Source organism: Gigantopelta aegis, chromosome 4, assembly GCF_016097555.1.
Source record: "Gigantopelta aegis isolate Gae_Host chromosome 4, Gae_host_genome, whole genome shotgun sequence".
NCBI lineage: Eukaryota > Metazoa > Mollusca > Gastropoda > Neomphalida > Peltospiridae > Gigantopelta > Gigantopelta aegis.
In genome coordinates, this window is record NC_054702.1 from 102,286,179 (window position 1) to 102,310,034 (window position 23,856).

Below are 23,856 nucleotides of genomic sequence, written 5' to 3' on the forward strand. Positions count from 1 at the left end.
TTGTGACTTGCATCCGTTACTTGTTGCTTGGAGACGGAACTCTTTAGAGATTGTGTTTTGCATTTTTATTTTTTGGATCTGTGTACTTTGATACTCTTTCTATAATTTTATTTCAGGTAGGCTTTTATCTGATGTATAAATCGACAACACTTTCATTATTAACATATTTAATTCAATATTTCCGTCGATCATGCACAGGAATTCTAACTTTTGTATCTAGGCTATCAAGATTACGCTATTAACCTTTTGTCGTAGTTGATTCAATTGTCACTTTTCCTTTAGCACTGTCACTGTCCCTAACCACAACTCTATTAACTTAATTAAGTATTAATAATGTTCTTTATACGTGACAGTGTCAAAGGAAAGTGCTACCGCAAAATGTCAATCAAGTCAGAATTGAATGTTGACAACAGTCACTTTTCGCACCATTTTTTTAACTTGTCTGTTAAAATTTGTACTCTCATTTGCGGAATGACTGATTACTTTTTGTAGCCCTGTCAGTGTATGTATCTTAAATTCTTTAATGTAATACATGCATTTTTTCATGACTGTGCAACCATCTATAGTCCGTCCCACGGGGAATGCCTTTTAGAAAGGCTTTTTTTCATAGTATGGAATTTACTACAAGTTATTTATTTCTGAGTCAATTGATTTTTTAAATTTCACACAAGAATAGTATAATTTTGTTATTTTCAAAACACTTTTACTTTTCTTCTTACGTCAAACCAGACTGAAATTATTTAATAAAAAAACATTTTTTTGTAGAAGTATTGGATGGACAATAGATTCATGTATTGATGCATAGTGTGTGTTGTGTTTCAAAGTAGGAGAGTGCTTAATCAAGTTGTTATTTATGCATATTGTTTTTTACAGACGAAACAATAATCATTGTTCATTTGCAGATCCTTTATGGCAGACGTAGAGGCACCATCTGTTCGACCTCCAGAGGCAATTACTATTGCCATACATAGAGTAAGAGGTCTAGTGAGTATGAATTGCTTTCTATCAAAATTGTAATGATTGTGCAATAACCCAAGTGTTAACAAAGCTTTATCTTGTTGACTTTAGATGTAATGTTAATAATAATATATGTACGTTTTGGGAATAAAGACTTGTGATATTAAAATCAGCCATAATTAATTGGGTACATAGTCTACATAACACATGTATATATAATTAGCACATATAGTAATATCAGTGACAAATCCAGAAAATCCATTTAATGGGGCCCCAATGACATGTGGCTGATTGCCATAAACATTCCCGAAGGGGTATCTTTGATTCTCCAATGTAAAAAATGATAACTGATATAATTAAAATATATTTCTTTAAATTGATATTTTTATCAGGAATAGTGATCATTTAAAAAATTTTTACCACTTCACCAGTAGTATATTGTATTGAATCACTAGATTTATTTATTTATTTATTTATTTATTTATTATTATTATTATAATTTTTTTAATTTTGTATATTTCAGAAAGGACAGAAAGGTGATGTCGTAAATACAACCATTAGAGTGGAGTTTGGGGAAAAAACTATTGGAGAATCTCCGAAGGTTGACTGCACACTCGATAGTTCAGCAGAATTCAACTACAATGCTACACTAAACTGTACCTATGATGATCCCATCGCATTGGATGAAATAGCCAACAGGCCTGTAGTTTGTGAGCATTTAAATACATCAAAATATGATCATTTTATTATCTTGAATTCTAATCAGATCATTCTTGTAATCTCATATTTATTGTTATCTTGATCATAGTGTTTTTTGTTTGTTTTGTTTTGTTTTTGTTTTCATCCGAATGTATTAATTAGTAGTTGGGATATAAGATTTGGGGTGGCGGTTGATCAGTATTAGGTGTTGACCAGACTTGTGATATTCTATGAAAAACTAGCACTTTCGACCATATTCATCAATCATTATCGGCCGAGATGTCCCGGATGGTTTTGAACCTACATTTAATCTTAATTTAAACTTCTTAAAATTGGGGTAAAACTGCCCAAGCCTGCATGATCACTATCAACGGTGGTCATGTTTTACTACAGTTAATTAATTACAAACACACACTTTTAATTATTGGATAATTAAAATACTACCTATCTTACATGTTTAACCTGTCATGATTGCAGATGCATGTAGAAAGAAAAAAAAATTCTTGCCATGGACAGCAATGTAAATGAATTCATTTGCTATTTTTTATTGTATTCTATTGTCTTTGACTGCTGTGTAAAAGTCATAAAAAGTCTTTGAAAATGGTAGGTAAAGTCTTTGAATTTGTTTGGTCTTGAAGGCAGGGGTGGGGAAAAATAAAATTGTCAATCGGTCCCACTTGATGTCGTCACTACCGGGGGGGGGGGGGGGGGGGGGGGGGGTAGGAATTTAAAAAAAAGAACATATTAAAAACGATATTTGCCAAATAGTTTTAAAAAAAATCATAGTGATATTTGTATAGTTTTATCTTAAATCATAAACGCGAAACGATAAACATGAAAACGAAAAAAATTAAAAAAATTAATCACATATGTATGATATGATCAGCGAAAACCCTCACAAATTGTATATATTTTACATAATAGAATAAATAATATAAAAAAAGGAATAAAAGTTATGAATTTTAATTCCCATATATGTATAAAAAGTACGAGTATTCAGTACTGTATCCTGAAAATTAATAAAAGATGGCACCGTTGAAGCATTTGACAGCCTGAGCTAGCACATGTTTAGACAAAGAGAGTAATAACGTCATCACTGATTGGATGAATTTGACCTCTACTGGCTCTTGAGATAACAGTACATGTAGCTGTTCTGCTTCCTCCCACTTGTTAAAAAAACCTTTTGTTAATTTTAAAATCCTTTATAATTATTGGATACACTACATTGAACAGTTAACAATAAATACATTGGAGCGGTTATAGAATCTGTCCGCCACTAATCCTTCTGTAAAAAGAGGGATTTTTTGGTGGGGATTCTTAAAAAAAGTGGGGCGGGGGGAAAAGAAAGAAAATAAAATTATTTATTTAGAAAAAAATAATAAAAAAATATGGACATTAAGACTTATTGGGGGGGCCAGCCCCCCCAGTCCCCCTTGCTAACCCTAATCACTCTGTAGCCATGTAGGCTATCAACACTCCTCTGTAACAATCAACCGACAAAGTTCCTAAATTAATATAAAGTAAAACAGAAAATCACTCGACCCTATGTTCCTAAAACAAACTAAACCCTAACTGTTCCTGAAATAAAACACAAAATAACGCAAAGTTCCTAAAATAAAATAGAAATTAACTCGAGTTATTGGCTTTATTTTAGTAATCGTCAGAGTAGTTAAAATTATCGAAAATTACATATTCGTTATTTAGTGTATAGTAAATGGTTGTATTTAGGTGGCGGACATATTCTATAACTGTACCAATACATTTATAGATTATTGCATTATATTTTATGCTATTTTAAGCAGTTTGTATTGCACAAAAGCCTCTTGCTTCAGACTAGGACACTCGACCCGACATAGCTCCGTACATAGGTGTTGACAGGTGTTGATTGTAACGAGTTGCAAATTCTGGGTCCTTTGTTTTAATTGGAGTGTAATACCTTGATGGCTCTCTAAACCAAGAATGGTGCTATCGTTAATGTCTGTGTAATCTCTTGACCGGCTCAGCGACTTTGACAAATGTCTAGCCTTGTAGCAGTCGACTGACACTACTGTAGGTCCGACTTCAGTGACTGGCGATATACTTAGGCAGACTTTAAAATCACAAACGTCTGAAACACCAGACATATTGACCACTATTTATTTATTATTTTAAATCATGCACGAGATACCGATGTCTGGGCTGGCTGGTCCACTTGACCGATAGGAATTTGTTCCAATAATAGAAATGGACAGATGCTTCGGACCGACAAGAATGACAAAAGTTGGACCGGCAAACACGCATTTTAAAAAAATAATTTCGGTCTCAGAGATCGAGAATCGGTCCCAGACCGGGAAAAAAGGGCTTTTCCCCACCTCTGCTTGAAGGGTATGAACCCTGATATAAAAGATCCCTTGCTACTTATGAAAAAAATGTAGCAAGTTTCTTTTCTTAGACTATATGTCAAAATTACCAAATGTTTGACATCCAATAGCCGATGAGTAATAAATCAATGTGCTCTGGTGGTGTCGTTAATCAAAACAAACTAACTACTGCACATTAAAGGAAGTCCTTATCAATTCATATATGATTATCAAACTTTGCATCCAAGTTCAACTTGGGATAGTGGTGTGTTGCATACCATACCTACATGTAGGTCACCACAACCTACTTTTGACACACATTATGTACATAATCAGTACACTTGTTTTTTTTGTTTTTTGTTTTTATCAAAATGATAAATGAGGTGATAAATCACTATTTGTACATGTTTACTTGCTAACACTAAACTTAAAAAATTTAGCACTTTAATTTCATGTTATTATATGCTTTTGTCTATGCTAGTATTTGAAATGTTTTTGTGGGGGTTTTTCAGTAACATTTATTGAAGTGCTTCCAAAGGAAAAGAGACAAAAAGAAGAAAAGACAATTTTACTGGGACAGTGTACTGTGGATCTTCTTCCTCTTTTAAAAGGTAAATTTTTAAATTGTCTTATAATAATTCAATTACTGATATAATCACTAATTCACTTCCATTTTTATTTTTATTTTACTTATTTATCTAATTAACTGTATGAAGAAATTAGCTGAATATGACCTTGTGTAATAGTTGATGCTAGATAGAAGAAGATGTTTTATTGTAAAAGTTAAAGATAAAGTTTGTTTGTTTAACGCCATCACTAGAGCACATTGATTAATGAATTGTCAGCTATTGAATGTCAAACATTCTGACATGTAGTCATCAGAGGAAATCTGCTACATTTTTCGCAATGCTGCAAGGGATCTTTTATATGCACTGTCTCACAGACAGGAAAGCACATACCAAAGCCTTTGACCAGTTGTGGTGCACTGGATGAAACAAGAACAAATCCAGTCAGTTGAATGGTGGTTCGATCCTGCAACGCAAGCACTCAACCGACTTAGCTAAATCCAGCTCTTTATTTTATTGTACTGCAGTAGCCTTTGCCCTATGTTTTTTTTTATTTTTTTTTTATTTTATTATTATATCCCACTGCCTCGTTTCCTTTCTCTCCTTTGAATTCCATCTCATTTCTTCCCGATCTGGCAACTCCTATCTTTCAATGTCTTTCGCTGTCCACCTCCACATCCCAGTCCTTGTCTCTCCAACCGCGACAGGTGCTTGCCTTTGCCCTATGTTAATATTACATATATACTAATTTTACAAGGAACTCCATTCAATATAGCATAACATATTCAATAGCTTAACATTATGACGCAATATCATCAATAATAGGTAATACATGTACATTAACACCAATTCACTGGCTAGGTATATGTTAGGCTAGATATGGGCATATATATTAAAATGTTTATTATAGTACTGAATGGGGGTTTTTCATCATTAGTTGTCTGTAAATGTTCAATAGAGTTAATGAACTGTTTTGTGATTATTTCAGGAGAGACAACACAAAAGTACACTTTGGTTATTAATTCTTTACCTGGATCACCCCTTGAGCAAATACCTCCAGATTTCAGCAGAGTAGGTGTATTGTGACATTCCCTTACAGTCATAATAAATATTAGTTAATATTAGTTATGAATTTTTATAAATATACAAAAAATAAATGTTGTGTTGTTTTCTCTTTAAAAAATATACATGTACAATGTTTGTATTGTCCATCTGTTTAATGTTAAAAAATGTGTGTTATTAGCTCTTGGCTATTAACATTAAAAATTCTGACTTTTGCAGTTAATTTGTAGAGATATGGCACTGTTTAAGCTTAAGGTTATTTCTTTCTTCAGTCTCTTTCATTTAGTTAAAATTTTAAAATATTTTTCTCTGGGGGTTTTTCATGTTATATTTACAAAGTGATTATTCTTTGGTGTTAACTATCTTAAAGTTTATAATACTTTTTCAGCCTGAAGTGGATGTTACAATATCTGTCAATGATGCTCTGCTTGATGAATCTCAACTCAACGATGGAAATCTGTTTGCAATTACCATGGAATCACTGTATTCACCACCGGACAGCTGGACACAAACAGGACAACAGTATCACTTTGTAGCCACTTTACCCATACCTGTCAGTGGAGAGGTCAGTAGTAAACAACTGCCTGGTGGTCAGCAAGTTATTAATTCCCTACTGGTCCAATCGGAGGGGACTGTACCGTAGGTTTCATCTCCATCCTTCTGTCTGTCTATCTGTCTGTCTGTCCATCTGTCTGTCTCACAGTTTTCCAGACTTTGCTTTTGCAATGCATTGAGATATTGAGCTGAAATTTTGTGCATGTAGCTTATCATATACTGTTACAGATCAAGTTTGACTTTTTTATATATAATATAATTTGTTGTCCGGACTTTGTTTTTGCAATGCCTTGAGATATCGAGCTGACATTTTGTGTATAGCTTTATCATGTATTGTTACAGATCAAGGTTGACTTTCGTGACGATTTAGCCATTTTTGACAGAGTTATGGCCCTTGAACTTAGGAGATACTAAAATTTGTTGTGCCCGGTAGGGGACAAGTATTGCTTTAGCAGTACTCTTAGAATGCTGGTCAGTTTTAAATCATTACATCATCAAATGTTGTAATGTTCCCTGATGATGTAATTTTACGAGATCCTCATTGCAAAAAGGGTGGGACATTGCCCAATAGTAAAGTGCTCGCCTGATGCCTGGTCGGTCTTTGATTGACCCTTGTCGGTGAGCTCATTGAGCTATTTTTCTTTCCAGCCAGTGCTCCATAACTGGTGTAAAAAAGATTGTGGTATGTACTGTCCTGTCTGGATTGTTGTACACAAAAGTTCCCTTGAGTAGCTCACTGTTTGTTGTAAGTGTGATTCCTGTCTCATTTGTGAGGTCTTTAACCATTTTCCATATAACCATAATTAAAATGTTTTGAGGGTATCAATAAATAAAACTTTACTCCCTTCATTTCATGGCATGTTGTCAATGTGCCATACAAAATTGCAATAAATACGTGACTTCAATATATGGAGTAAGATTTACAAAGAGAACATTATTTTAACAAACTACAAACATTTGATGATGACTGAATAGATCAATAGCATGTTCATAAAGATGCTCAGTTCAGCATTTATAATAATTAAATTTCTGTTGTAATCATTACCTTTTAAAGAATCTCATATGAGGGAAGGTCTCACTATACACAGTTCACTTCTGGGTGAGAGTTCATTCATCACAGTCCACTATATTTCCTAATTGTGGCATATGTTGTGGTTCACATATTTACTTCTAGGAATTTGGGAAGAATTAAAACAATTTATATATTTAATGGTAAACCTTCTGGCTGTATGTTGCCCATGTTATTTCGTAATATTGTGCATTGACTTTTTGGGACATGGGTGTATAGTGGAAGAGACAGCCGGCGTGAATCAGTTAATGAACCACCTGTTCCGACTAGTAGTACTAAAGCCTTATGTGGTCATATAGCAAAAAACTGAGACGGAAATGTTCTCAATTTTGGAGTGAAAATAAATGCTTATATAATGTATGTTCGCAATGGTGCATGTTGTTAGTGCCAGTGAAAACTCATTATATTGGCAATCTTCATTTGAAGTTGGGCAATTTAACATGGATTTTAGTGGCAGATGATATCTGTGTAGTAAGAACGAACATCACAATATCTGATGATTTTATGATCTTTTTATGTTTATACTTTGTATTACTGCATGTTATTATTCAAGAACCAAAAAGGTATTTAAAAGAAAATATGAAATTGTTTGTCTTGTTACTGATTGAGAACATATATGATTGCATAAACAACAAAAGGATTGGGCACAAGTTTACCAACTTACTAGGCCCACTATGTTATTATTAATAGGTTTATTTCAAATTTAATTTTGTGGGAGGGGAGGGGTTTAGTTTCATTACGATATGGGAAAAACCCCCATTAACAAACTTTTGTGTAAATGACTTCGGCTTGCACATGCTTGTTTTTTCATTCCCTACAAGCCTAAAAGAAATTCAGACAATCTTTAATTATTAATCTTGAGCACTCACCATCCTGAATATGCTGTTGGTAAAAGTGACTGAGAGAAAATAATATAATCACAAATGCTGCTGCTGACTGAGGAATTTGGTGATATATGGCTCAGTGGTAGAGTACTGCCATGAGGTGCTAGACATAGTATTAATCTCCTTGACGGAATGACTAATTAGTTTCCATTCCAGCCATTGTTTCAGGAGTACAGTGTCAAAGTTGTATATCACATTCTGTTATGACTGTGGAAAAGCAGACCTCAATTTTTAAGGCGAGTTAATTATCACTCTTGCTCCCCACAACTCCCCTGAGACTACCGTAGTTCAGAGGTCAGGGAGAGTATTTTTGGCACCCTTTATCATATAAGTTTATATGGTATATTATCATGGTAATCTTTTAAATGGCTCTCATTAATCTAAATTAAGGCAGCATGTAGTCGTGGTTGTCTACCATTTGTTACACACCTGCATATTCCCAGTTCTTAAACAGTCAGCTTAGGGACTAATTATGCAAATCCCTCTAACCTTAGTGGAACAGTCTAGTCCAATTCAACTGATCAATTCAGTTAAACTTTATTCCATCAAACCAATCACATTGGTACATAATACATATATGCATTTGTAAACTGATATGCATACTGTAAATTGGGAAAATAATACATTTAAAGTAAAAAATCCAAGCACATGTGATAAACATTTACAGTGTGAATATCGCATATATGACCGTAGTATGCTGTAATAAGCCAGTACGAATCAGAAATGAATATCTAAATAATTTACGTTTATGATAATTTGTGTTTTTATTGTAATAATGTTTGACCAATTGTTGTCTATCATCACATGGTAAATACACGTAGATAATTTGTAATAAATAAATGTGAATATATGTTCTGTTCTTGTATCTTAATTGTTAATAGAAGGTGAGTCCATTATTGCATACCAGGTAGAAGGTATTGGATTAGTAGTTCACTCAACCATGTTGTTATAAGGTGTGTAAGAAATGGGATGTGTAACAAATGGGAGGATACCATAGTCATTACCCTAATTTTGTTTTCGTGTCAAGGTCTGGAAAAGTGGGTATTCCCCAGCATGTGCTATTCCTCAACATGGTGCAGGTGTGGCCAACAGTCTTGTGGGCTTTCCATGAGTGTGGCTAATACAATACACAGCACTAGTGTCTCTAAAAAAAAAATGTGTTTTTTTTAAAGTTCTATTTGCATCTGTGATAAATGTTTGGAAATCTATATACATGGATTTATCATTTTGAAATGTTCTGTGATAAATTATGTTCATAGTCTGGTGCTATAATGTTTACCACAGCTCCAAGCACCATTCCTATGGTTTGACCACAAAATTTGTTTTTGTCTTTTTGATATTTTATTTTTGGTATTTTATTTTGATATGCATGCATTACTGTCTTTCGTGAATGTGACTCTTTCACAGCTGTTAATTTACTCTTGTGTTTTATTGGTATTGTATCATTCTTGAATATACATTCATATTGATCATCATTTATTATTGACATCTAACAGCCAATGTGGTTTTTTGTGGCTGTCGAGGTGTTAAAAATTCATTAATTCATCAGTTCATTTGTTTGTTGCTATTAACAAAGATTATCATACAAAAGTAGATTTTTGTTTTTCCATTCTGTCTGATCAATGTAGATCTTGATTTAGATGCATAGCATCTGACTATAGCAGATGAGTGAAAGAGTCTGTAACTTAGCAATCCCAGAATGCTTGGTCAATTCTCTTCAAATACATTTTTCATTGCAGAAAGAATTCACATTAGTATATCCTTCTGGCCAGCTTAAACCACCAATTGACAAAGAATTACCAAACAAACAGAAAAAGTGGGCCATTCCAGGAAGTGCGCAAGGACCTTCTCAGTATATAAATGACAGGTATATAAATGTTATATTGCCATGTTCTCATTCCATTTTTAGTATTTCACTGTACATGAAGTGATTCAGTGTTTGATATTAACTATTTGATCATTTGATATGCGAGAAAGTGTATTATAAAACTGTTGGTTAAACCGTTTGTATTTGTCTGCATGTTTGCATTTCAGTATTTTACACCTATATATTATGAATACCTAAGAATGCTTTTTGTATTAATGGTTATATTATCTAATCAAAAACATTCATTGTCGTTTGAAGCTGTATGTTTGAGAAAGTGATTATCAGTAAAGTACTGCTTGTTCAGGTAAGACCTTCAAATTATACTGGATTTACGGCAAGTTGTGCAAGTAATTATGCAGGCTTAGTAACAATATGACGTTATGGTTTTAGGTCATTTCTAACTCCATGTTGTTGTTTTTTTCAAGCTTTATTTCAACCTCCCCTATCGAAGATGAAGATGGCGATTTTAAAGAAAAGGAAGATCGTGAACATAGAAGTTATGCAGAATCGGAGAAGAATCGAGTTTGCTGGAACACAGAGAGAAGATGCTACCTGGAGGCCTCAGCTATCAAAAAGTAATGTGCTCTTCTTTACTGTATATCTCATCCTCAGCCATACCACTTCTTGTTTTGTTTACATGGAATTTCTTTGTTCATTTTCCATTCGTCTTTCCATACATTTTTCAAGATAGTTATAAATGGCCTGAATTTGTATAGGCTACCATAGCGATAATACGTCTTTTGATTTGAGTGTTAATGAGTGATATAAAAGAAATTCCTTATTGATATTAAATTGCTTTGCCATCTTTTTTATATTGTTTCTTTTTCCAATTCTCTGCAAGATAATTAGTTGCTTTTATGAATGATTTAATTATCTGTATACATGTAGTTTCAGACCTTGTCTTTTAAGGTATGTGAGTGTGATTACGCTCATACAGTGCATGAAATTTCAATCTGGCGAGTGTGAAAAATAATGCAAGTTACACTTAACAAACAGCGCACGTAAAATAAATTTGTGTATTGATTGCCACTATTTACCTTATTTAGTTGATAGAAAGATCCATTTAATAATACCAGAGAAAAAAAGTTGTGTGAACGGAAGCATCCATGTAAGCTTTTAATTTATGACTGGTACTTATCTTTGCTATACCAATTGGAAAACATTGGTTTCATAGACATCTTCGGAGATGTAGCAATCTATTCAAAACTCTTGCCTATTTAATTTATTATTAATTAAAAACAGTCCCACTTTTGTAAGGTAATTAGGTCACAACGTTTGATAAGGCTAACTTATTTATACTATTCATATAGTTTTGAAAAAAAGAAAGAAATTGAATTACATAGTGTCTTCTGTAGCCTACACAAATGCACTTGTTCAGGAAATCAGCATAGTCAGTAAAATCTTCGTGATTAGTTCATAACTGTTAGCCTACAAAGCTTACGTGAAGTCCCGAAAATGGCAAGCATGTAACTTTCTACTTTCTTTAAAAAAGAAATGAAATTTAGACAAAAACAATTCAAAAGTAGATCAAATAATAAAAAGAAGGAAAAGAAATGATAATAGGTATGTAGGAATAGGCCTAGGTCTCGTTTACCAAAAAAAGGTTGGGTTTTTTAACATCTATTATTATTATTTTTTAATCTTTTAAAAAATCAAATAAAACTTCTTTTAAATATTTGTCTTTCAGCCAGAGGTTAATGTTATTTATATACATGTGTATGTATATATGTACAAAATATAGTAACAGTAATCATTGATCATAGCCGACTATTTAATTTTTGTTTCTTTCAATACTTTTGTTAGAAAGTCACAGACCATGTGACTGGTACATAATTTCATGTGCAGTACACTGTGGCATATTAACCAGTCAGAGCTATCAGGGTCATATTATTTTTACTTTTGGACCTCTTGCTGCACGCACACGCTGGTCTAAATGACAACTTTTATGATGGTGTCTAAAATTAAGTGTTTTTTTAGATTATCTTTATTATGGCATCCCACATTTGGAATAAAATCCTTTGTAATGACAGATTTTGTCGGAATTTGTATATTTTTTTATCAACAACATTGGGACCGTTTCTAGACCAATAACGTAACGCATGCTGACTTGATATAGAGATCAGAGCCATTCGTAACTGGTAGTGGTAGGTCAAATAACTTGTTACAAAATGTTGAGGGAGGGAGACTGGTTATGTAATTGTTAAATTAAAAGTGCCACGTGAATGTCAATGCCCCAACCAACACTGTCAATTGAACTAATTGTAGGCTTACTTTTAACGAGTTATTATAAAATAAATATAATAATAGTAGGGATCTAATTCAGTTGGTAGTGCACACCTGAGATGCTTAGGTCGTAGTTCTAATTGAACCAACTTCTCAGAACCAGTGGGTTTTTCCTATGCCAACAATCCTAAACATGTTCGTTGTACATAATAATGAAATTCAGGACAAGTTGATTCCTACAGATGTTTAGCTGGACGTTCATCAAACCATCTAACACTGAAAAGGTGTTTATAATTGTGTGCATCAAGTTATCTGAATAGTACATATTGTAATTAAAAAATCAAACTGTGTGCATCAGTGTATGTCATAATTATATTTCTATAGCACTGCTTCTGAAATGTTTGAATAACTCTATTCCTGAAATAAAATAAAACATTATTGGTTTATTGGTTCATTTTTGCAACATATGCCTAAGCGTTTTGAGGTGTGCAAATTTTCACTCGCCATGGGTTGTAGTTTGGTCTAGGTCTAGTAAAGATGTTCTGTTGATTTGAGGGTTAATACATAAATACAAAGTGATGCTTTGTTAATTGTGGCTATTTAAAAATAAACAGTCATTTGATGGGTGGTGGTAAGGTAAAACCCTCTTCATAAATCCATTGTTATAATTAGATCCATCAGACATAAATTTAAGTATATTATTTGTTTTGTTTAAAAGGTTAGATAACTTACATGTATATAGATATAGTATTATAGGGTTTTAGCTGTCGCTAGCCAAATCAACAAATGCAATTTAAAGTTGAATTTGACAAATATATTTCAATACTATTTTTACCAAAAAGCTAATTAAAAAATCATTTGTCGTTTATAGATGTATGGCCATTTTTGCTGTTCGGCTAAATGAAACTTGAATTTGGTGACAAATTTTCTAAGCAATTCTACCAAATTGCTAATATTTTATAGGCTTCAGCCAAAACTCTGGACTTACTAATATATATTTTTGCTGAAAAAAACATTTGCAGTTTGATTATTGGATAACAGTGTTAATATTAATTTGTATGTGTATGTTATTACACAGTTTTCAAGACTCAGTAGCCAAGTGTCGGTTGTGGCCAGTCGAAATATTCAGAATTCCACAAGCATCTGCTGGTAAAGGAAAAAAGGTAATTTACTTTTATGATTATATATTTTTTTAAATAAAGATTTATTATACTGTGCTAGTTTTTTTTAAATATAAATTATTAACATTTTTCATTCATATTGTGGTGAATTATATATATGTATATGTGTATGTGTGTGTGTGTATATACAATGTACATATATATATATATATATATATATATATATATATATATATATATATATATATATTCCATTCTTTCATCAAGGTTGTGATGAAGTAGAGACAGTTGCTTCATGTAGAATACTAGTATATGGCTAAATGCATATAAAAGTTCTACTGCTGAAAATGATTTGCCTCAGACTGTAGTTACTAGTTGTAAATTGACATAACTGTATACGAGCTTAAATACTGTGCTAGAACCACAGATATCATCATAATGTGAATGATAGTTAAGATGAATGGTTTACTTTTGTACCATACACAATAGAGATCTTGTCTGCCATATGTATTTTATTACCCATATGGGCTACAATATCACCCTGGGCTGAAATTCGTTTAATAATTAATAGCACTGTATGCAGATTGCTTCAATCTAGTTGGCCAACTTTAAAATAATGACTTTTAGTTGATTGTTCACCATTGTCAGAACTACATTCACTTTCACTTGTTTAATTAATGTTTCCTTTCCTGAATGAGATTATTGTACATGTCATATGTATGTTATAAATAGAATCTACAGAGATTTACAGCAAGTAATGTGCATATATGGTCATGTGATATAATGGCTGATGGAATTGCCTTTAGATAGTAGAGGGATTTTTATTTAAACAAACAATTAAAAGTGACAATGGGTAATAAAGACAATAACAAACTTGCTATAAGGAATTACAAATTACCTCACCAGTGGCTCGGGTTACAACATTCATTCACGAAGGACAGATAATGTGTCATTTCTCATAGCTCGTTAGTTATTCTGTAAGTATTCATTATAAGTATAACAAACTCACTTCCAGGAATTAAATTTTTTTATGTGTGTCTTGTGAATGAATGTTGTAAAACACAAAAGGCATAGGTTTACAACATTCACTCACGAGGGACCGACAATTTGTCATTTCTCTTAACCCTTTTGTTATTCTCTAAAAACATTTCATTATATTATGTTGTATTTAAGTGAGTAAAACACTCAATCCCTCAAATTCATTATCTTCTTTAAGGGTCGTCATTATAAGGTTTGTATAATAAACCTAGATTTTGGGGTTTAAATTCTTCAGTTTTTTTAATTTAAAAAATGGTTATTTTTTCAAGTTTGTTCTTATAATTAACTGTTCTTTTAAAGTTTATTTTAATTGTGGGTTTGTTTTTTTTACTAGTTTTTGTTTGTTTAATGTTTTTTTTTGTTTTTGTTTTTTTCATCTGTTGCTTTTTGTTTGCAATGGCAAACATAAACTATCCCTTGCAGTTTAAGTAAACTTCTTATACAAATTTCAGTGTTGGCTGTATGTATTCATTGTGACATAATTTATCTGGAAGCAGAAGAAAAAAAAGAGCAAAAAAAAGCATGTGGTTGTATCCATGTCTATCATGAAAACACCACTTAAAGTGGATATATTGTATATGATTGGTTTGCGTTTTGTTTTTTATCATGTTAAAGGTTGCTGTCACCTGAAATACAGAAATGTGATTTAAATTTAGTAATTTGGAGCATTTTATTTTACATTATAGTAATTATAATAGAAGGATAGCATTATTACATGTGCACTCGATCAGTATAAAAGGCTTTAATGTATATGGAGAAATACAGCCATAGGAATATATGTTAAATATTTAATTTGTTCTTTCAAAAATAAAAGCATTAAGAAGCAAATTACTGCACACTGAATTTTGTATAGATAATATACTGCACCTCCAGATGCTGGGTATTAGAAATTTAATATTAAGTAGGTAATGATATAATTCTTAGACAGAAATGTAATTAGCTCCTCTATTTCTTTTTCATTTTTGAGTCAGTTTATGCTAATTTAATTGTGTTTCATTAATCTACCTTCCGTTGGCTTTTCTAGTTAAAAATCTTATAGCATGAAAATAGGAATTTTACCTTTAAATTCTGTAATGATGAATAGTTAGCATTATTTATATCTTTGATCAATGCAGAATGACTACATATTCTTTTTAAACTGATATACATGTAGCTCTTTTATTTGTTTAATTTTTAAAAAATCAGACTTCTCGATCAAACTACTATGAGGAAGATGAATAATAAGAATGTGCAGTCCCCAGTTGCCACACATCTGTTTTAAAATGTTTCATAATAGCCATATTTTATCACTAGATGATTTACCTTAAGCTGAATAGCATTACGTAGCCTCATTTAAAATTTGAAGTGTCTAGTTTAGAACAATATGCAGATCATGTGTACATACATGCATGTCTCTCATTTCCCTTTTCCTTCTTTGTATCTGTGTCTGTTTACATCACTGTCCTTCACTTCATCTATCTCTCCTATGTCTCTGTTCTCTCTCTCTCTCTCTCTCTTTCAGTCCCTCCACCCCTACCCTTCCACCATGTCCTATCACCCCTCTTTATCTCTGCATGGGCGTACATAGGGGGGGTTTGATGGGTTCGACCGAACCCCCCCCTGAAATCGCTTTTTTTTATAATTTAATATATCTGACATTGATATCTGACATTATTATATTTACTCAACATAGAAATATATGCCCAATATCTCTGCAATCTATTTTGGAACCCCCCTTTTCAAAATCCTATGTACGCCCATGCTCTGTCAGTATATACAGTCAGGCTTCGTTACAACGGCCATCATTACTACGACATTTATACCATTCTACCACAAATTGTTAATAACAAACATACATCAATGTTATTCTGTTCATTACAATGGAATTCACACCTTCCGACACCAACAGAGCAAATTAGGAACAAACGTGCATCCGACATCTGAAAACACCTCTTTACAATGACATTACATAATCACAGAGGCTGTAGCATGGCAGGACACACAGCCATTTGACATCCTTGATGTCTGTTAAATCTGTAGACTTGTATTGCTTTTGAAAATAAGCCTTTAGTCATTCAATTAAAGAATTAATTTCGAATAATAAAGTTTTCTATTTTTATGACATTTTATAAATGAAGTAGGTACCTTTAACCAAGGAATGATTAGATTGACAATGAATGTGCCTTGATTAATAATATATTTAATACAGTTTTTTGAAAAAATATTTATATGTATGTGTATTTTGTTGTTTTTAATATTAATTGAAATGCATTAATTATTTAAATGTGGTAAAACACTCTCTTGATACGCGGTCGGTCTGTGATCGATCCCCGTTGGTGGGACCATTGAGCTATTTCTGATTCCACTAATGTGCCATGACTGGTATATCAAATGCCTTATTATGTGCTGCCTTGTCTGTGGGATGGTGCATATAAAAGATCCCTTGCTACTGATGGGAATAGCATGCACTACAACAGCTTGTTCTGAATGTGCACGTGGGAATGTATAGCCGGTTTCCTCTGTAAGACTATATGTAAAAATTACTAAATGTTTGACACCCAAAAGCCGATGATTAATAAATCAATGCGCTCTAGTGGTGTCGTTAAACAAAACAAACTTTTATAGTGACAATTTCGATATAACAACAAATTTGATATAACGATTAAGTGACCCAGGGATGAATGTGATCATTGTAACGAGGTCTGACTATATATATATATATACACATGTATATAATCTTTCTCTCTCTCTCTCTCTCTCTCTCTCTCTCTCTCTCTCTCTCTCTCTCTCTCTCTCTCTCTCTCTCTCACTCTCTCACTCTCTTCCTCTCTCTCTCTTACTCTCTCCAGTTGGTTTTAGAAAAAAACCCATGTATTTTTCAAAAAGGGCAACCAATGTCACTATATTTGAAATTGTTATGTTTGTTATATTTTCCAGTGTTAATATTGACTGTTTAATTATTGCATGTGGATGACAGTTAAGACAGTGATATACCATCATTTTGGACAATAAATATTTAAATTTTGAAAGTGACAATATTTCTTTCCAATAACAATTTTATACTGAAACATTTCTTGCATTTTAATAGTAAATTCACCATGGACAAATTTATTGTTATTGTAGTGATATCTACAGTGACATTATTCATATCTTTGAAATACACTTTGATATGACTGAACCAGTACATGGCAGGGTTTTTGCCAGAGGATACAAAGGTTACAATTACATACCCTATAATCTTGGAAATTAAGGGATACATTCTTATAATTTTTAAATTGTCAGAATACATGAAATACAGTGTCCAACTAGTTGGGACACTTACATGTTTCATCCATTTTATTTGTATAATGTACGTGGGTCCTCCAACTATTTTCTGGCAAAAAGCCTGCATGGACTGTTGGAACACTAATAGTAAGAGTTTGATTTTATAAATTGCCCAAAACAGACTGTGAGCTAAGCAACACAGCTTTTTAGATTACCATGTTTTTATTTTTCATAGCTACAGAGAAAATATTTAGTTCAAGTTTAAAAAGATGAATGTAAAAATTTTTTATCCATTAAATATAACATTGCAAATTTTTATCGTTAAATATATTTATTTATTTATTTATTTATTTATTTATTTATTGTGTTTGGAGTCTAAATGATGGTATGCCATGTTCTGTTGTCAACATAAATCACCTTTTTAAGAATGGTTCTTTCTGTTACTATATTAAACTTTGATATAATTATGGCGGCTTGCTAGTACTTGATGTCATTGAGTGTGGTTGTCTTCTCTTGATGATTTGAGCATTTTGTTGAGAAAGCACCAAGATTGTTGTTAGACATACAAACTAAGCCAAATGTGACATATTTCTTTTAGGAAGACCATGATGCTTCGATCTCGTTCCATGGAGTTGCGTTTGTTGATCTGGCTCCTCTCTTGTACCCTGGAGGTTTGTCCCACACTTAAATACAGCATTCACTCAGCCATAGGTTTTATTTCATTCAGTAAATAGAGGATTCGTCATGAGTGTTTTTCAGTATAAAAAATGTCACCCGAGTCTGTAATTTGGTATTTGTTGAGTCTCTGCCGAGACAAGTGCTGATTAACTAGACAAGGTTGATATTTTACATATGATAAAACATGAGTACCGGTAGCCAATTCTCTTTATCCTATAAAGCTTCTAACACAACATTTTAATTTGATATTTGGTGAAACACAGAGTAAAGTCTCCTTCATCGGTAAAACGACATCATCATAGCTATAGCACAAATGTAGTTTGACATCACACACTTTAACTAAATCTTATGAAAACATTACACTCAGGTATACAGATTTGGTTGGCTTGTTGACATAATTGACAGCAACATTTTATTAACCAGGTTAATAATGCAAAATATCAGATGGGTTTGTGACATGAATATTATGAAAAAGAATAATATTTCTTAGCAATCTCTTTATTTATCGTCTTTCTTTTTTTTCCTTTTTATTTTATTTATTCTTAGTAGAATTCTGTACATTAGTATGATATGTAAAGCTACGTGTAGTTTGGTCCCATTGCGTGCACGAAGGTTACAATGTTCAAAAACTTATTTCATTACCATTGTTATATTATCAAATGTGTAGAGTTTATGTTTATTTGTTAAACCTATTTTATAAAGATCATCCAAAATGGCATGGTTACATGTATATGACCAGGAAAAACGTAACAATGTTTTATTAATAAATCAATAAAATTGGCTAAATAGCGATAAGCAACTGTTGTGTTTTATTATTGGCTAATGTTTGTTTACATTTATAACTTTATTTATAACTAATAATTAACTAGCTTCTGTCTTAATTTCCTCTCTACTTTATCAATAATCCAGTACAATTTACAATCTGGATTTAATTGGTTTTATCATGCCAACATGAAAGAAACTGCTGCTTAATTAAATACATAATTGATATGAGGAAATGTTCTTTCTCTACTTTCAGTAAGCAAAATCCATGGAGCTTATAAAGTTTACGCCTATACAGATCACCTGCTGAATGAGAAGGTAAATTAATTAGTATTTGCAGTACGTTGTTTCCTCATCACTGGCACCAAGTGTACCTCATCTTGTCTCTGTGTTTCATTACTTATATCCATGGTGTTCAGAAGAAAATATTGGTGACTGAGAATATTAGTTCCTATGTGTGACTTCAGGAGTTCAGTTAAAATATAAAACTTGACATCATATTATGAGTCTTAAAAAGGTAAACTAAGTTCTTATTATGTTTCCTATTGTATATTACATTGTATTAGCTGAATTTTCAAGTCTCTAAATACCTTTCAGAGAAGTGTGTTTGTATGTGTGATGGGATTGGGGGTAGGGTATCAGCCAATAAGTGGATGAAGCAAAAAACCCAACAGCCATGCATTATTAGCTAGTGTTTTTATTGAGGCATTGTTGCCTGGGAAAGACAAAAATAAAAGATACAGACCAATGTTATCCACATTAAAAATATGTTCTTTTTTTTTCAGAAATGTTGAAATCATTATTAAAATATTGTTTGTACTTTAATTGGTTCACCAAAGTAAATCATAACAGTTTGATTAGTTGAATGACTGACTGGCATTATCTCAAAAGTAATGTTTTATTTATTACCTGATTCAACCATTTTAAAGTTGAGTTTGCTAATACACCATGCCAGCTGGTTTGAAACAGAAATTAGTCAAACTAAGAGGTAAGCTACCACAAGGAGTCAACTAATTAGTTACTGTGTTACATCAGTTACGTTTTTTTACATGTCACTATGACTGAATTTAATTAATTTTATCATGTTATGTTTTATCATTACCACAGACTGGCGGCAAGAGGAAGACTGGATTGGCAGAAGAAGCCAGCAAGGTGGCCTTTAATCTGCTCAACAGAAACAGCACTTCACCATCGCCAAAGAAAGGTGCCAAAGATGAAAAGAAAGATCTCAAAAAAGGGGTAAGTTTAATGTGCTGCTCATAAACATTGTCCAGATTGAAAAGATTATACATTTTCTTATGGCACAAATTGTAGCATGACTATATAATTTAACTGAAAAAAACACACAAAAAATGGTTTGGTAACGGTAAATACAGATTAATATCATTACATATAGTTGCTGTACAGGTTAAGCTATGAAATAGTTTGTGAGCTGTTTTCTTCTCTAAATTACTATTTGCAAGTTTATTTTAAACTATGAGAATAACAATAAAATGCAGATGTCTGTGCTATGTATAATAAGGTCATTAGTGTATCAGAAATGTCCAAAGGCTTTCCCTATTATAGAAAGACATTTGTATGTTTCTATTCCCATCAGCATTGTAGCATTATTCTTAATAGAACAGTTCATATTTAAATTTAGTATCAGACACAAGGTCAAGTGTCATCGATGTGAATTTTATCATTGTTGTATTTTCCTGCATACATTGGCATCTAGAATATTATACACATTGTTTACTAGCAGGCTGAATGTTTTGCTTTATGTTTTAGCATCAGTATGCATGTCAGTACAGCATGAATAGATTAGCAGTTTCAAGCATTGTTTTGCATTCTGCGCTTAGCATTATTTTGCAAGATTATGCGCTAGAGCTTTTTTGGTAGTGTTTGTCATGTGACCATGATAATTTATTTTTAAATATACACACATGATTGTTTTAGGATCTATTGAAAATTATGTAATTCAGTCATCTAATGCTGAATTGAATTATCCAATTTTTTTAACATTGTAGTAGCTCTCCCCCAGACACCCCACCCTTTCACTAATCTTGTATGATATAATTTATTTTCAGCAATTAAAAATTGTGTTTGGAGCATGTGAAGTGAAATATAATTAAATTTTGATTGTGTACTGGGTAAATTGTAAATTCCACCCAGCCCCACAACCTTCAAGCATATACACCAACCCCATTTCATTGTACATACTTGTTGATGGTCCTTTACAGACCAGAAATGAAAACTTTAAACATTTTGCATTGCATGCAATTGCACTTTCCAGAGACCAGGTAGTAATGCCCAAGTCCGTGGTGATGAGGTTTGTAAACCTGATTTCATTCAGCAGACTTCTCATACTTTACTCATACATATCATAATTATTAATATTTACAACTATTTTGACACTCGCCTATTAGCGTAATCATTTAAATAAATTAACATTCAAATACAAGGATGAAAATCAGAATGTGTTGATCTTTCTAGAGGCACACATTGCCAGCTTCTATCAGATTATGTCATCAAGATGTCTTTGAAACTATTTGTTGAACAAAGATGAGATGAAGCTTTACATTTGTTGATTATTCTTCCCAGCACTAGTGTAATACAATCATGATTGTCATGTTCAGCGCATATTATTTAAATTGGTTTTCTACACAATTAAGGAATGCATTTTGAGATATTGCATTGAAATAAAAACAAATATTTTATTTGGTCGAAAACAATATCAACAGCAAAACATTTGTTACAAAAATCATATTGTGACTGATTTAATTCTAAAACCTATGTTGTTTTAAAAGGAATTGTTAATTTTAAATGTGTCAAAATAGTGTGTAACAGTTTGGAATTATAAAACTTAATTTTGCTTCTGATTTATATTGATTGCAGTTAAGTTTTCAAATACAGTTGTGTGCTGTATATATTTATTCTACATGCTAAACTGCCTTTCTGGGTGTGGTATTCTGGCTATATTATATTTTGCATGTTCATAAAAGTACTACAGAGCATGTGTCTGAAAAACTATTTCACTACTTATTGATACCATTTCTTTTTTTAAAAAAGAATTTTGCTTTCGTGAGGGGTATACTTTTATTTTTAATCGGTCTGTCAATAAAACGTGCTTTGGATCTTACTGCTTATTATTTGAGAAACAAGCCAAACTTTTTCAGCCCCCATCATCTACAAGACCATCTGCACAGGCTGCATGGTTGCATCTGGTAAATCATGGTTTCTCTGTAGAATACTTGTCCGGATCTCAAACTATAGTTGCTAATTTTCCTCCAGACAATGGACAATACACAAATAAATATTCCTAATGGCCAATCAGAAGTAGTGACGATATACTTCATCCTTTTTTACTTCAATGTAATGACACCTCTCATTTCCTTAATTCTGAGAAAATTATTTATTACCATCTTTGTGATTATCAATTCTTTATTGTAAATATTTGAAATTTGTGAATCTTTTTCACAAGCATCTTGTATATATTTGGATTGGTTAATCATTTATGTTGTATCTGTTTCTGCCTGTTGTAGTAGTGTTTGTGTTTCACTTTTTAAAAATTATTTTTTTCCCATTTTTATTTTTATTTTGTGGGTCTAACGTAACCTGCATAAAGTTTTAATCATTTGTACAGTGTTTTGGGGTTTTCTACTGTTTGTCCATAATTTTCCATATTCCCTATCCAAAACTTACAATACGGTTTTAGCTGATGCTTTGCATGCAATGCATTATCGCATTATCGGGGGTGGGGTGGGGGTGGGGGGGTATTTTAAACTGTTGTGTAACACTAACTCTGTAGGACCAATCTCAGTTTCCGACCACAATTTAATTTTGTCATGTATCCCATAATCCACCTGGCCTCCCCACATTCCTGGAATAATATTTATTTAACTGGAAAGTATGAAGTATTTGGTCATATGATGGATCCTTGATCCTCAGCATGCTTGGTTGTTTGGAATAATTGTACAGTCCATTATCTCAAGGATAAGTTTTTGATGTCAGGATAAGTATTCGGGTCATTCTCACAATACCTTCTAACTACGCGTACAAGACTATATGCAAAGGAAGAATGAAAAATAATACGAAAAAAACTTATTTATTAGAATCATTATATTTTTCCTTGCATCTGTCCATAAAAAGGTCGCATTCGTGAGCCATTTCACAAAAAATTTCACGTTTTTGCCAGCCTAAATTCTAAACATGTGCCTGTAACAAATCAGTATGATTAAGATGTTAGTATTATGATTTCTAGAAAATGTTTTTACTCTGTAACCAGAAGTTGGAAATTTTTTGCAACTCCGGAACGAAATAACTAAAATATCCCATGGCGGTGTTAAAGTGAACTAAACTATCACGTGATTCTCAGTAAATTCTTGTTGCCGCCATATTAAAAACAAATCAGGGTTGATTGCATTCCAAATTTTGAATATTCTCGGCACAGATTGACCTCAACTTTTGATGAGTCTTGCGTATTTTTATTGCTGTTCAACTCCGGAACGCAGTTATCTCGGAAAATATTACTTTCAATTCATTTTGCTTTACAAATCGTGTCGAAAGTGTGACATTGTTTCTTTCTTTTCTACTTTGAATGCAATCAGTGTTGCCAACCGGAATTTTATGAATCAAAGTATAAAAATTGCAACTCCGGAACGTTTCCGGGACTTTTGTTTCGTTCCGGAGTTGCATGCTTTCGTTCCAGAGCTGAAAATTAACAATATTTTGTCTAAGAGAGACGTCTCTTCCTATTTTTCGTTACTATCAATGTCACCAACATAAATTCATCAAACTTGTTTGAAACATAT

At 32.5% G+C, this 23,856-nt stretch overlaps 1 protein-coding gene across 7 annotated transcripts in view; it reads left to right on the plus strand.

Annotated features, from left to right (window-relative positions):
- LOC121371618 (cilia- and flagella-associated protein 70-like) overlaps positions 1-23,856 on the plus strand; it is an 82,999-nt gene that overhangs the window by 23,514 nt on the left and 35,629 nt on the right. For 3 of the 7 annotated variants that reach the window (XM_041497641.1, XM_041497636.1, XM_041497639.1), the window contains exons 2-14: positions 903-984; positions 1,481-1,667; positions 4,508-4,606; positions 5,550-5,632; positions 6,012-6,188; positions 9,871-9,998; positions 10,424-10,573; positions 13,300-13,384; positions 14,559-14,573; positions 18,222-18,294; positions 19,320-19,381; positions 20,171-20,302; positions 21,339-21,374. In XM_041497641.1, the coding sequence (XP_041353575.1) occupies positions 903-984; positions 1,481-1,667; positions 4,508-4,606; positions 5,550-5,632; positions 6,012-6,188; positions 9,871-9,998; positions 10,424-10,573; positions 13,300-13,384; positions 14,559-14,573; positions 18,222-18,294; positions 19,320-19,381; positions 20,171-20,302; positions 21,339-21,374 (1,309 nt within the window). Of the gene's footprint in view, positions 1-15; positions 117-902; positions 985-1,480; positions 1,668-4,507; positions 4,607-5,549; positions 5,633-6,011; positions 6,189-9,870; positions 9,999-10,423; positions 10,574-13,299; positions 13,385-14,558; positions 14,574-18,221; positions 18,295-19,319; positions 19,382-20,170; positions 20,303-21,338; positions 21,375-23,856 lie in introns of those variants that run through there. The other 4 variants (XM_041497638.1, XM_041497640.1, XM_041497642.1 and 1 more) reach the window with 3 other exon arrangements.